The sequence below is a fragment of the Drosophila suzukii genome, chromosome 3, assembly GCF_043229965.1.
Source record: "Drosophila suzukii chromosome 3, CBGP_Dsuzu_IsoJpt1.0, whole genome shotgun sequence".
Lineage (NCBI taxonomy): Eukaryota > Metazoa > Arthropoda > Insecta > Diptera > Drosophilidae > Drosophila > Drosophila suzukii.
Genome location: NC_092082.1, coordinates 73,649,643 through 73,665,625, shown reverse-complemented (window position 1 = coordinate 73,665,625; position 15,983 = coordinate 73,649,643). Strand labels below are relative to the sequence as shown.

The 15,983-nt window shown below is 39.1% G+C and overlaps 1 protein-coding gene across 1 annotated transcript; it reads left to right on the top strand.

Annotated features, from left to right (window-relative positions):
• The first annotated feature begins 3,849 nt into the window (after positions 1-3,849).
• LOC108006083 (insulin-like growth factor-binding protein complex acid labile subunit) lies at positions 3,850-5,925 on the top strand. Its single transcript, XM_017069529.4, is given in 3 exon segments — positions 3,850-5,090; positions 5,093-5,559; positions 5,623-5,925. Coding segments are annotated over 3 exon segments (1,665 nt in total). The 5' UTR covers positions 3,850-3,910; the 3' UTR covers positions 5,641-5,925.
• The last annotated feature ends 10,058 nt before the right edge of the window (positions 5,926-15,983 follow it).

The window sequence follows — 15,983 nt, the reverse complement described above, 5'->3', positions numbered from 1 at the left end:
TTGAAAAATTTATTTTTTGACCAATTTTCTAAATTTTTGTAGGGGTTTCACTTTTTTTTCGAAAAATGCAAAAATTAAAAATTTTCAGGTTTAAATGCCAATCGATTGGAAATTAAACGACGAGCTCAACGAGGTATGACATTCCTCATTCTGACTTATATTTTTGTTATGGCAGCCAAAAAACTGAATTTTTATGGCGAAAAAAAAGGCTAACATTTTTGTCAAAAATATAAAATTCAGATTTTTGTCAAAAATTCGACATTTTTTTCCGGTTTTTCATCGTAGCTTCTCCAAATGAAGGCGTACAGCTAAAAGACCGACTGTTTTGAACAGCTTGCTAAATATGCTAACGATCCTCATCACTTTTGGAAAATTTATTTTTTGACCACTTTTCTCAATTTTTGTAGGGGTTTCATCACTTTTTTTCGAAAAATGGAAAAAATTAAAAATTTTCAGGTTTAAATGCCAATCGATTGGAAATTAAACGACGAGCTCAACGAGGTATGACATTCCTCATTCTGACTTATATTTTTGTTATGGCAGCCAAAAAACTGAATTTTTATGGCGAAAAAAGGGTTAAAATTTTTGTCAAAAATATAAAATTTAGATTTTTGTCAAAAATTCGACATTTTTTTCCGGTTTTTCCATCGTAGTTCAGCCAAATGAAGGCGTACAGCTAAAAGACCGACTGTTTTGAACAGCTTGCTAAATATGCTAACGATCCTCATCACTTTTTGGAAAATTTATTTTTTGACCAATTTTCTCAATTTTTTTAGGGGTTTCATCACTTTTTTCGAAAAATGGAAAAAATTAAAAATTTTCAGGTTGAAATGCCAATCAATTGGAAATTAAACGACGAGCTCAACGAGGTATGACATTCCTCATTCTGACTTATATTTTTGTTTATGGCAGCCAAAAAACTGAATTTTTATGGCGAAAAAAGGGTTAACATTTTTGTCAAAAATATAAAAAAAATACCGACTGTTTTGAACAGCTTGCTAAATATGCTAACAATCCTCATCACTTTTTGGAAAATTTATTTTTTGACCAATTTTCTAATTTTTGTGGGGTTTCATCACTTTTTTTCGAAAAAATGGCCAAAATTAAAAATTTTCAGGTTGAAATGCCAATCAATTGGAAATTAAACGACGAGCTCAACGAGGTATGACATTCCTCATTCTGACTTATATTTTTGTTATGGCAGCCAAAAACTGAATTTTTATGGCGAAAAAAGGGTTAACATTTTTGTCAAAAATATAAAATTCAGATTTTTGTCAAAAATTCGAAATTTTTTTCCGGTCGTTTAAAAGACCGACTGTTTTGAACAGCTTGCTAAATATGCTAACGATCCTCATCACTTTTTGGAAAATTTATTTTTTGATCAATTTTCTCAATTTTTGTAGGTGTTTCATCACTTTTTTTCGAAAAATGGCAAAAATTAAAAATTTTCAGGTTGAAATGCCAATCGATTGGAAATTAAACGACGAGCTCAACGAGGTATGACATTCCTCATTCTGACTATATTTTTGTTATGGCAGCCAAAAAACTGAATTTTTATGGCGAAAAAAGGGCTAACATTTTTGTCAAAAATATAAAATTCAGATTTTTGTCAAAAATTCGACATTTTTTTTCGGTTTTTCCATCGTAGTTCAGCCGAATCAAGGCGTACAGCTAAATGACCGACTGTTTTGAACAGCTTGCTAAATATGCTAACGATCCTCATCACTTTTTGGAAAATTTATTTTTTGACCAATTTTCTCAATTTTCGTAGGGGTTACATCACTTTTTTTCGAAAAATGGCAAAATTAAAAATTTTCAGGTTGAAATTCCAATCGATTGGAAATTAAGCAACGAGCTCAACGAGGTATGACATTCCTCATTCTGACTTATATTTTTGTTATGGTAGCCAAAAAACTTTTATGGCGAAAAAAAGGTTAAAATCCTGAAGTTTATGAAAATATAACGAAGTTCTTCAGAGACCTTAATGTAAACGTATTAGAGAAACCCCAACATGATCACCCAAGCAATGACACCTTGAAGGAAGATTGCGCCCACATTATAGAGAAATCTCACACATTACCTCCAAAAAAGGAGATTCAAGTACGTCCGCTTGAGGAGATCGTAGTGAAGGACAATCATGTATTTTGGAACACGTGGAATATCTTGGTACTTGGTGTTCTATTAACTTCCTTATTCGTAAATGCAGTTCAGATTTGGCAACTCTACCGTTTGAGAGGAAGACACGTCATCCCGCAGGAAACACCTTTATCTTCAATGGAAACGATGTTCTTTAGAGACGAAGAAATGCTTAATTAAAAACTTATCCGCAAGGAAGACCACATTTTCAGTGAAAACGGTATTCCCCAAAGACCAAGAAATACTTTATTAAAAGTGTAACATTTACTTAATTAGTCATTTATGATTTTGTACTTAGTATGTATAAACAACTTTCCACTCAGAAAGACTAAATACTGTTCCTTAAAGAAAACACTGCAGGTATAACATATAATGTTAATAAAAACATCAAGAACTGAATTCATGTTTGTTTCTTTTGAAATCTTTTGGGACTTCTTGAACTCAGACACCAAAACTGTTGTTGTATAAGAGCAACGGCAGATAAGGAATACCCAGAGTTCTCTGATTATATTATTTAAATGCGCGCCGATCTATCGAATGTGCTTATAAGCCAAATGATTGTATTTTCTGGAGTATAACAGCTGATCAGTTCCACCTCTATTAATTAAGCTATTTGTATCGTACAAATGCTTACCCGGTTTCTAAAGTTATCCTCGCTTTGAACTTCGCGAGTGTCAGCTAATGCCTGTCATTAAAAACAAGGTACTTTACTTTTGAATCAGTGTACACGTTTAAAATTACAAATTTCATTTAATTTTTAGCTGGAGCCCAGCATCAGCCATTCAACGAATCGTAATATTTTAAAAATAGAACATGTTTATTCAATATCTCCTTCTCGTATCTGTTATTGTTGTTTTGGGAAGCGACGTAAGTTTAGAAGATTATAATCCACAAATCTTTAAATTAAGGAAGAACTTATTTTTTAAGGTCAATCACATTTCTTCAGGAGAGAACCTCCAGGATTCGTTCAAACCTGAACATCTGGACATACATAAAGGAGAAGTAGAGGGCGAACCCGAACATAGCGCCCAACCCACAACTCCCCAATTCATTTGCCAATCCAATCCTCAAGCTGAACTTAATCCCAAAGCCAAACTGCACAATTGGACCTTCTATGACATCCTCATCGTAATATTCCTAGTTTTTGTGGTGTTATATGTAAGAATGAGCCTGTATAAAAGAGATGGAGACAACTGCTGCTTCGGGTGCAAGTGGGGGAGGACAACCAATGAAAGGCCCGAAACCAGGGTCGGGATCCTTAATCAACAAGAAACTGAAACATAAATCTGTGTAAAAACTTATCAATCATTTTTCGCTATCATCATTTTTATGTCACAAGTGTTATTTGCTGTATTTAACATATTTTCAATAAGCCTTATTATTTAAGTAAATATATGTAACACATATTATCATAATGTTTAAATGTATACTACATGATGTTATATTAACTTGATCATGAAAAGAAAAGTTAATGAGTTTATTTTGAAACGAATTTAGAATTAAGGTAATGGATGACATTTCTATAAGTCTAAGGGACAAATGGGTTAAACATATGAACTTGGTCCACCCAGAACGTTATCGCTATAAAACATGTGGAGAGAGCTTTACTTTGTTGTGATCAGCAAAGCTTCCCGGGGGCTTTATATGAGCACCCTCCCAACCCGCTGATCCAGCAAACAAGATGATAAGAAAACGATTCTGTTTGCATCTCAGATTGACTTCAGTGCATTATTTGCGGTCTGACAAAGCGCGAGCAAAGTGACATATAAATAATATGGATTTCTTCATATACATTTTGATTGGAATTTTTGGCTGTAAATTAAACGATGCTGTTTCTGTATATGATGCCAACGGAAGCTTAAATATCAGTGCCAGTTGTCCGGATTCCTTTTGTATTTTAAATGATCGACTGGAGGCCTACTCAGCGACTCCGGCTTTCGGCCTCCGGGAATTGCATTTGACGAACTGCAGCCGCCAATCGCTCACCTGGCGGGTTCTAAGCCTAACGCCCGGTCTCCGGACATTGGTCATCCGGAACTGTGCCTCCTATCACATCAGCAAGGAGAGCTTGAGGTCCGTGGGGAACCTCACCTCCCTGCAGATGCAGCGCACTAGTCTCGGTGTCCTCCGGGATGAGATCTTTACCACGGTGCCACGCTTGGAGATCCTTGAACTAGGTCAAAACATCATTCACACAGTGCACATAGGCGCCTTCAAGGGCTTGTCCAGACTAAGATTACTGGGTCTGCAGGGCAATGGTATTCAAGAGATCCTAACGGGTACTTTTGTCCCCTTAAAGGAGCTAGTTCATTTGGATTTGAGCAGCAATCAACTTACCAGCTTGCCAAAAGATATCTTCGTGAAAAATACCAAGTTACAGACCCTTCTTCTGAATGGCAACCTAATAAAGACTCTTCTCCCAGAAGTTCTTAGTTCTTTGCCCAATCTTCGACTGCTCGACTTGGGACGTGCTGGTGAATTGGAAATTCTGACTCTGAACCTCCACAATATCGAGCATATAATCTTTGAGGGTAGTAGCCTTACCAGTTTAGGCTTTATGAGACTGCATGCTGCCAACAATGAGCTGAGTCAACTGCATGTGGAAAACAAGAGTTCCGTCATCGAAATGGATCTGCATGGTAACTTACTGAAGGGTAATGATATCGCCGGCCTTCTACGGGGCATGTGGAATCTCGAGAGACTGGATCTGTCGAAGAATATCATTGAAGCACTGCCGATACATGGAGGTGGTTCGGATGATTCGGATTTCCAGGAGCTGTTTCTCTTGCCCAGTTTAAAGTATCTGAATTTGGCCCACAACCGTTTGGTTAGTTTGCCTCCGGGTTCGCCAATTCTCTCATCTCGTCTCAATGTTTTGGACTTGGCCCACAATCTAATCCTAAACCTGGAGGTAGAGGCATTGAGAGGTCTGCCAGTTCTGGAGGGTCTGTTCGTGGAGGGAATCGCCTGAGCAACTTCGACTACCAGCTCTTCCATCAGCAGCACGAGGATCTCAAGGAACTGGGACTGCATGATAATGCCTGGGCACCTGGCTTATACCGCAAGATGTTCGTTTATCTTAGCGATCGAGGAGTTCACCTGATGGCGGGGATCCAAAAGAGCGACCCGATAAACAGCAGTGCGGTGGACATCGATTGGCCGCCAACTGGGGGCCAAGTGGATGCCCAGAAAATGGATCCACCGGGAGTGTCTGGCATACATCCTTACTGGACCCTCAGGGATATCCTGGCATTTGTCACGCTTGTGGTAGTGATGATCATTCTGCTGATGAATCTATATCACATACTGGAAGAAGAGGGCTGTCTGCGGAGGTTTCGCCGTTGGAGGAGGTCAAATGTCTTTGGAGGAGGTTCTTCTTCGACTAGGAGTAGTGGACGCCGCCTCGACGAACAGGACTCTGAAGTATGAGCCTGGTCAACACTTTGGCTTACTAGCTTACAATCCTTTCTCCGTTTCCCAAAACAGCACAGCTCCAGTGAGTAGATGGGACAAGCTGCCAAACAAGCTGCTCCGCAAACCAAATAAACGCCAATTTGATGTCAATTTAGCGCTAGCCTTTCCTCTTTTCCCGGCGTGTTGTGGCAATATCTGGTGCTTCCTTACTTGTTTGCAGCTATCATCTGCTACCCTGTACTTATAATTTTAAACGGAGTATGCTGTACTAAGAAATAACTCTCGAATGCAAAGAATTTTTTTTAATTAATACAAATACCCCTTTAAGTAAATACAAAAGTTAAGATTTGATTTTTGATTTGATAAGTTGTAAAATGGAAATTAATCAGCTTTGTGATCAGGCTTATCAAATTAAATATATATATATATATATGAACGTTCATGGGAAGATCTAATATTATTATAAACATTTACAACATCCAGTGACTCAATTTTAAAAAATAGATAGTTTTTACAAAGGGTATAACCTCTGTCACATCTTCCAAACAGCAAGATCTATATATTTTGCATATGAAATCTTGGCTACGAGAGGATACAAACAGTGTCCAGAACAGAAAAGAAAAATAATACACTGAAAGACTTATAAAATGTACTATGGTTTGTTATTTACAAATAATAAAAATATAACAAAAATACAATCTTGAAAACTTATCAAAAAATATTATCTCGAAAAACTTTATAGTTTCATTAAATTTCCTAGTTGAAAATTGGAACCTGTTAACACTACCATTTCTCTCTGTGTTGAGGAGAGCTCTTCGGAGCAGCCGAACAAGATGCACTTACAAGATTCGAACAAAATACGAATTTAATTCAAATAATTGCACGGCATGCACAGGAGGACATGTGGACTGCTCTTTGGCCAAGACCAGTTAGGACTCTGCCTGGAAGTTGGCCATAAAAAGGAGGGCCTCAGAAGGGGGGGAGGGAATAGGTAGACCTGGTTGAACATCGACTTTTCCGCCTTCGTTGCTGGCACTTCATGGCATGTTTCCTTCGAGGCCGTGGATTTTGTGGCGTTTGCATTTGCGTAGACCTTGCCACAAGCCCACAGACTTATATGCATGCATTATAGCCCCGACTTGACCCGCCCCCCCTTCGAGGTATAGGGGTTCCTATGTACGTATACGTATCAACATGTTTTGGGTGGAAATTTTGCCCGTGTTTATGTTTGGGTGTCCTCTCCTCGGTGGATTTTGATAGGGCATCGCAATTTCTGAGAAATTGTATTTTGATTTATTTATAATGTTGCAGCGACATGCACATGCATCACACAGAGGTTGCTGTTGTTATTGTTGCATTTTCGATTGTGGTTACTATATATGGCTAGTTGTTGTTGTTATTACTGGGCATGCGAATCAAATCATTTTGATTAAATTAGAAATATGCAAATTATGTGCAGCTCATTAATTATGCGGCAGTAGAAGATTTGGTCAAGTGATAAGACAGGCAAAGAGAAGAGAGACAGAGACAGGGAGTTCTGTAATGAAAGAGATGGGGAGATGCAGAAAGAGAGAGACAGCATCATCAATTCAGTGCGTCACAAATCGCCCGCAAAACGCGCGCAAATCGCTTGGCAATTAAATAACTTCACACCGCGCGCTAAGTGGGCGTGGCCGGGGACGCCCACACACGCCCTAAAATTTCGCATTTGAAATGTAAAGCGCACGCGGCTTTTCTGTGAAAAATATTTCAACGATTTGTAAAAAATCGAAAGGTAATAAATGCATTTTTATCCCTCAATTCTCTGGATTTGAAAGGGGTGTGAGCAGGGGTATATTGGAATTGCTATCAAGGGATTCTGGTTTCACGGTGATAAAAACTACAAGCAAAAAGGGTTAAGGTATAATCAATAAATATGCACAGCTGTGGAAATTAATCACGTTGTTACAAATTACGGTAATAATAGCTGCTAATGGCCTTGGAGTCAATTGATTTTAATTAATAAAAAACCATTTAAAAGCATATAAATGATTTCTTTCCTGGAAAATCTTACCTATAAATGTATTTGAATAATGGTGACCCAGACATTAAAATATTGGTTTCTGAATAGACTATTTTTTTTATTATACCTACATAAATATGGGATATATTTTGAAAAGTATTTTTAACCACTTATAAAAATAATAAAAGATGTTTATAAATATATACGAGTTAGGACTCGGCCCAGAATTATAAGAAACCTATGTATGTTACCTTATCAATTTTTTAATGATCGTTTACAGTACCATCTATTAGATTTTATTCTGAAGAGGTAACCCTACTTTTATTTAAACATATTTAATGGAGACCCTGATCCTTTGAACTACCTCTTATTCTGAAGTGGTAGACCCACAGTAATCTAAACATATTTTATAGTGAAACTGATCCTTCACAGTACCACCAATTACATCTTATTCTGAAGTGGTAAACCCACAATTATCTAAATATATTTAATGGTGACCCTATTATATCTTATTCTGAAGTGGTAAACTCACTAATATCTAAATATATTTAATGGTGACCCTGATCCTTTCCTGTACCACCTATCAGATCTTATTCTGAAGTGGTAAACACACTGTTATCTAAACATATTTTTTTTTTCCTTTAAGGTACCACCTATTCGATCTCACTCTTTTGTGGTAAACCCACTGATTGCAATTGCCACAAAACATAACGCGAGGGTCCCCTGGAAAAGGCAATGCGAACCGATTCCGATTCCGACTCCAAACCAATCCTGACCACAACAATTTACCAATCGTTCACGCGTCCCAGGGGCCGCCAGATTCTCCCTGCCATTGCGTGTATATCTCCGCACCGCCCCCGACCCGCCACGCCCCCCGACGACCACCCCCTATCGATGTGCATTCGGTTTTCTCCCCCCCTTTTTTATTTTTTTCCCCTTCTTTTTTTTGGGGTGGGCGTTGCCGCGGAGGCTGTGCAAAGTGTAAATTTATGATCATGCGATTTTTATCGAATGTGAATGTGAAAAAGAGTACAACGTTTTTTGCACTTTATAAACAACGGCAGCTAAAGGGAAAAAAAGAGAAGGCCAAAATTGTGGACTGGGCCGTCGGCCGAACGCATTATTATTAATACTCGCACGCCGTCTGTCATGTTTTGTATTTAGTCAATTTTTATGTGTGGTTTTATTGAGCGTTTTTTAGCACTTTATGCTGCCAAACCGCGGACACACCCCCACCGCCCCCTTCTGATATTCCAGCTTAGAGCCAGGTTATGGGTTATGGTCTGCCGAATGGATTGGATTGGATTGGGCTGGCTGTTCGTCCTCTACGCCGATGCCGATCCATAAATCATGCGCCTTTTGGGGGTCGGCGTTTATCAAATTTTCGCACACTTGGCTCTCGACTGCGACTGGGCGGAAAATGAGATTTTCCAAAAACCAAACGCCTGTTGGCGGCGACACGCCCAAAGACAAAAGTGCAAGGAAAATCTCCAGATGCTACCCGCCGGCGTTTCCCAACCTTTTCAGTACGGCACGACAATGACACTACGACCTGGCAGTCAGTCTGTCATCCAGTCAACCAGTCATTCAGTTATCCAGTCACTCACTCAGTCACTCAGTTAGTCATTCATTCATTGGCTCACACGTGGCTAACTAGGGGTGTGGGGCTGGTTTGGCGTTAATGCGATTATTTTGTGCACTTTTGGCAGAGTTAATAAAAATTACTTCCAAACCAGTGAATGCCATACGTCGTGGAGCACTAAAGACACTTTAATGGCGATAGACAATGACAAACCCAAACCCAAGCCCAAAAACCCAGTCGAAAATGAAACCAAAGCAATAATTTTTCATTTTCCCCCATCAACAGCGTAATGTTGCACTGAGAAAAGCTTATATCAATGATGGAAACTTAAGAGGGATCAATGTTCTATAAAAGAAGAAGATCTAAAGATATATGTATGTCCTTAAAAGTTGATTAAAATATTTGTGGGCTTATATTATTAATTTATACAAATTAAGTAAAGCATTTGTTTTCTTGTATTCTGAATGTAGAGGTTAATAATATATTTTGATTATAGTTGAATTGTGAGCACATTCATTTTTGTATAGGTACTGTAATTAAATACTTTAAAGAAAACACCACCTAAGTTTTCTTGCTAAAATAACAACAACATAAAGAACAAAACATTAGTACGAAAAATATACTATGAGATTACTAAAAAAAACCCGACTCATGTTAAAAAATATTACAAAACTAACAACCAATTTAAACTTATTTTAAGCAATTTAACAAATTTAGAATGGTAGAGTAGGGATAACATTGAGTAAATATTTTGTATAGGTTATCGCATAGAAATACTGATCATATAATCCATTTTCATATGTACCAGAAAATAAATCAGTAATAAATCAATCTATTAATACCATTCTCCTAAGCCACATTTCCCGCGGTGTACGCTTTCATATTTCACACCATGCTTAGACGCGAATTTGTAGCACTAATCCGGGAAACTCTCGCTGGAGCGCAGTTCCTTCGGTGGCTCATTAACAAGGACCCTGCCCAACGCGTCCCCCCATCAAAAATCAGGATCAGAAGCTGGCTGCGTGATGCCGTTAATCGCATTATTTACAGCAAACAGGATCAGCGGGTTGACTCCGCTCAAAAGTCAAACGACGCGAAACCCTCCCACGGGGATATCCGTGACATATGTAAAGTGTAAGCTCGTCCAAGGACCCAGGAGCAAGGATTCTCGGCAAGGACGAGAGGGTGCTAAAGCGTCCAAAGCGGTAACGCGTGCCGGCGTGCGGTTCGTGTAATGAATATCCGCTTAGCCCTCAGTTAGCCTTGGTCCTTGCTGCTCCTTGGAAGCTGCAATTGTATCTGGATTTGGATTCAGATTCTGGTGGTGGAAACTGCATCCCGAAGGAGAGTTCCGGATGGGTGGTGGGTGTGGCCGTTGTGACGGGCGTGTGCGTATGGGAAATTGCCTAACTGACTGCCACAATATGCCCATCCGAGCAGTTTTCCTGCACTTCCCTTGACAGCCCATCGCCCGAAGGGGAGTCGCTTTATAAATGAGCAATCAATTCATAGATGGACGGATGGATGGTTGGATGGATGGTACGGGGTAAAAAATCAGAGCATAAAAAATGGGAAAAGGGTCTGGAAAAGTTGTGGAGAACCAAGTATTTAAAAATAATCTTAAGAAATTATAAAATATTTGTATTTATATATTTGTAGCCTAAGTAGTTATTTGATTTTTTATATTTTAAAAGACTGTTGTGCTTCTTTTTACTAATAAGTGTATTTAATCATGGTATAAAATTCAGACAATTGAACACCATAGAAATATTAACCGGGGGGTACTTAAAAATTCCAAAATAAGAGTACGATCCTGTTGAAATCTATGAAATCCCAAAAAATAGTGACAGTCTATGGAAACTCTGTATTCCATAGAATAACTATAGTTTAACATATTTTTCTTTTAGTCGTACACATAGCTTTATCCAACTTATATTCGACTTTAGGGATTTGTCCAATAACCAAGTCCTCACCGCAAGCATTAAAAAATCATAAATCTCCATCAATTTTCAACTGGCATCATAATTCCCCCCTCGCCGGATAAACTTTCATAGTTCCCACCCTTAATCCTCAGCTGGTTTTCCCAAGCCTTTGGCAAGGACATGAGCATGCTGTGTGAATTGAGAACATTAAAAAAAGGTCAAAGGTTACACAGTCATTCCGATCGAGTGCGGAGAACTTTTCACGCGGCTCTTACCGGGAAATGCCATGAAAATGAAAACGTAAGCAGTGAAAAATCTCCGCGCCAGGTAATTAACGCGGGCATAAAACCCATTGAGTTGCGGAGAAATGGCGTGGAGAAAGGTCAATCCCAGGGAGTAATTAGCTCCTGCTCCACAGATAACCATTCTCCATCTCATGCGGCGATAAGTGGACGCAGTTCTTATGGCCGTTTAAAGCCTTTCTCGTTGATTTTTATTCGATGCTCTCTCGTTGGCCATTAAGTGGACTCCAATCGGACCAGGACAAATAATTTTTATGGGTCCTCAATAAAAACGTAAAGAAGCCAGCGATATCGGAGGGGAAAATACTCCGAAAAACGCAGAGTATTACTCTTTTACGAGGCCCTAATGAACAGGCGCTGGCGATGATAACAATATAGTGGTTAGTACCAAAAGTTAAAGGGTGGGTGGAGTTGGTGATGGTACACCACTCGCCTTGGCACAGATTAACATATTAAACGAAATCGATAAGGATATTGCGGCCCCGAAGACGCACGTGATGCGCTAATTTTTAGCTTGACACTTGCCCGCAGGATCTGGAGAGGATGGTGGGGTCGCACTTACATTACTTATGTAGGGTATAGAGCACAGGGTTGCCAGCGGCGCGTGTGGTCCGCCGGATATGTCAAAAGTGTCGTCGTCGATGGCACGTGCTTGGCCTTAAAAAAAAGGAAACCCTGGCAGCAGAAACAAAGCCCAGCCGGGTGGTCCATTGTCCTGGTTTGGGGGAATCGGAATACCCTCTTCCCAAAGTAACCTGATCCCCGAATGCCGCACAATGCGAAGTAATTTGTTTTCTCCATTGAGTAAGTTAGTTAACCCATAAGGGGGATCAAGGAGAGAGTTCAACTAAGCCCGAAAACGAAAGCCAATCAGCAATCAAGTGTAATGTGAGCTGTCGATTGACAAGACCCGATAAATACCTGCTGAATTAACACTCGAGATCTATCTGTAGTGCTTAGTCCAGCTGCTGACATATCGCAGTTGTAGCATCAGCTTTAGTTTACAACATTTAACACGTGAACTTTGTGTGTAACGCTTATCAGTTGACATATTAATTCTGAATAAATTTTAATAACATGGAAACATAACTTGTTCGATGCATATTAAGTCTTAAGAACAAAAAACTAAAGTAAAGTTGGAAGAAAAAAGAAATATTATAAAGCAAGTTATAGGTATTGTCTTATCTATTTGATTTTTTAATACTTTTTTTTTTTTTGGAAGAAAAAAGAAATATTATAAAGCAAGTTATAGGTATTGTCTTATCTATTTGATTTTTTAATACTTATTTTTTTAAACATGAATCAACCAACCTATTAAGAAAAAACCACGAAACATATTATTAATATATATTATTAACTAGAATTATATTAACTAAAATGCGAGTCCAAGAAATTATCTATTTAATGTAAACTTTTTTAAGCTGTTAATTTTCTACTAATAGAGGAACATTATTATAACAATGATCAGATAACTATTAGCATTAACACGCTCTAAAAACTCTAAAAAGTATAAGAAAGCTCTCAAATTTTGCCTTATATCGCATGCAATCCTTGCAATACCTTAAGCAGCCATAAAAATGAGAAATTATTTTCGCTTATAATAAATATATAATTTGAGTGCAATGTAAAAGTGATTAACGATTAATGGCAGCTGCAGGGGCGTATTTGTTTCTTCCTCTCTGGCTGGAACTTATTTTTTTATATATTTTTTTCTCCCAGCCTCCTACCAAATGCAAAGTATGCAGAAAAAAACAGCGAACCAAAACCATAACAACTGCAATAACAACTGCCAGCTCATAATGGCCACAAGTGGAGGTTGTTTCTTAGGTTTTTTTTTTTCATTTTCTGTTGGAACTGAAGCAAAAAGGCGCAACCTGATTGGATCTCTCCACTTGCAGCGGCAACGGAAGGAGTCGCTTTCAGGCCAGGCCAAAGAGCCCAACCAAGAGCCATGCCCCATTGGGCCGAAAGCCCGGCCAACGGAGAGAGATGCAACGTGATGCTTGTTGGTAATAAAATTGGTGCTTAAACGAATCCACTCACAGCCATTTAGCAATATCAGACATGGCTGTAAAATTAACAGAGCAACACACAGCGGTCCGCCATGGAGCAACTGGCAGCTGGAGACCAGCAACTTGCAACTTGCAACCAGGGAACGGCCTCGAGTCCATGCAATTATTCCCCCTCCCATTCCCCGCTGCAGTTGCAGTTGTTAATGATGCCGCGCTGTAAAATGGCAGACTGGTTCTCCGGCTAACTGCGACCAGCCATTGCGTCTGCAGCATCCAGCATCCAGTACCCAGCATCCAAGTATCCAACATCCAGGCCCCCAAAAAACACTTAGCAACACCCACTTTTTGGATCACGACCACAGAATCCGAGGGTGCAGTGTGCAACGCCAGTTTGCAGCTCGAAATTCAAGACTCAAGACTCTAAAACAAGCCACAGTGGCATAAGATCTTTGAAAAACGTATCCTTTATAAATAAAATATATCCATAAGATCTTACGAAATAATAAAAAAACCCTTTTGTTATTAAAATCTAAGCCATTATTTTTGGAAACATATAAACTTATTTATATAAAGCTTACTTAAGATTAGACCTATAAATAAACGAAGTATTTTTAAGCTGCTGCTTATAAAGATTGAACTTCAGAAAAAAAGAAATAATTTCTAAAATCACTTTAAGAAAATTTGGAAATGTGTTGATCTAGAAGAATATTGTATCTCGAAATGTTTCTTTGACCTCTTTGGACAGAATTTATACCTTCATTTTTTGAGATTCCAGAGAACACTGTTGATTTTTGAGAAGAGCTCAGAAATTTGTGATTACCGACGAACTTCTTTGTTGATGGCAGCAGCGAAGAATAAACTGTTGTATTGAGATTTTGGAAATTCTGACAAGCCGAGTGGAGATCCCCAAATGGGGGAAAGGTGAGCTGGCAACTGGCCACATGATCGACTGTTGCACGATCGCATTAATTTATTAATTTAATGGCAAAAACGTTATGGCCAGAAAACGAGGAGGAGCAGGCAGAAGGAGGCAATTTACCCAGGGGCGCACACACACGGGGCGTTTCTAACAATTTTATGCCAGATGAGCGCCTAAGTGATCGCGATCGCGGCCTTAACCCGCGGGGCCCCCTTCCTCGATCGGAAAAAGGACCTGCTTCCCATGCCCATCGACGTCCAGATTTAAGGCACTCAAAAAAAATACAAGAAATACCCAAAATAATGCTCTACAGATATAAATGGGTCCATACAAAATATTTACATTAAACTAAAAAACTATTTTCTAGTTCTTCAAAATTCCAATCTTTTAATATTATTAAAACTTTCCAAGAAATAAACAGTAAAATCCACAGATTTCTTAACTTAAATATTTATATCCTTATCTTAAATCATTTCTTATTGAACTAAGGGGGTACATTAATTTAATTTAGATTTAACATCAAAATACACACCTGCCTTAACTTAAAAAATATTTATCACTAACTTTATTCGAATTTTATTAAAATAAGAGGGTAATTATAATCAATCAATAAAACCTTCCATTTTTACAAATCTTTAAAACTGTCTAAAAAATATAGGAATACCTTTAAGTTTAATTAAAAAATTGGTTGCACTATTTTCTTTTGCCACAATCACACGTTACTACTTGAACTTACAAAATATCCGGTAAGTAGGGGAATCGAAATTTCTTTCAGTGCCCATCTTCCTCAGATGTGTGGCTATCCATCTGGTGGTATTGGCTATCCAGAAACTGAGCAACGTGCGTCCACTTAGGCCGCAGACAATCTTCATTATGGCCAAACTTCGGGGCACATACAGCTGCAAAAGCTGGAGCTCCGTTCGCGATGGGGGAGATATAGACCATACCTCCAGCTTGTGAATCCAGCTCCATCTCCAGCTCTCCGATTCCACTCCCACTCCCACTGCAATCTCCGTTCGCTCGCCAGGTGAGGTGTTTATTAAGGTGTAATGCAATTTTTCATATTTCATTCGGTTTCGTTGGGTTTCTTGCCTTTCGCTCCGCTTCCTTGAAACTGCGGCGTGGGCGGAGCAACTGGAAAATTGCAATAATATGGCCTGTGTATCTTTCTTTCTCTTGGACGAAACGGCAAATAAAATGGATGCACAATGCAGGCCAAAAAGGATCCTGGAGCGGAGCGGGATGGGGCAAAAAGTGTGGCAACATGTTTGAGGTTTTCGCTTTTCCGACATAAATAATGGCCATAAATTGAGCATGGCCGGAGCTAAAAATTCAGTATTTATAGCCAAATGATAAAAATAAGATTTATTAACATTTTGCTGCCCCCTCGCCATCTCGCTTTCACACACACACACACACACCACCCACCCCCTGGCAGGAAAAAGCGAGATTCAGGATGACCTGGCAGTGGGTGTGGGTGTGGGAAAGTGGGTGGGCCGAGGGGGAAAATCGGGACCGGAGCCAACGCTGCGCGAGAACATCCGTTTCGCTTCGCCGTGTGGATGATCCTGGTGGAAACTCCTCCCCCTTCGAAAAAAAAGGAAAACCCCACCACCACCCAACCATTCATCTGAAGAGGCTCCTGTGTGCAATCCAGAGGAAAAATTAACGCTCCACTGGAACTGCAGGAAAGA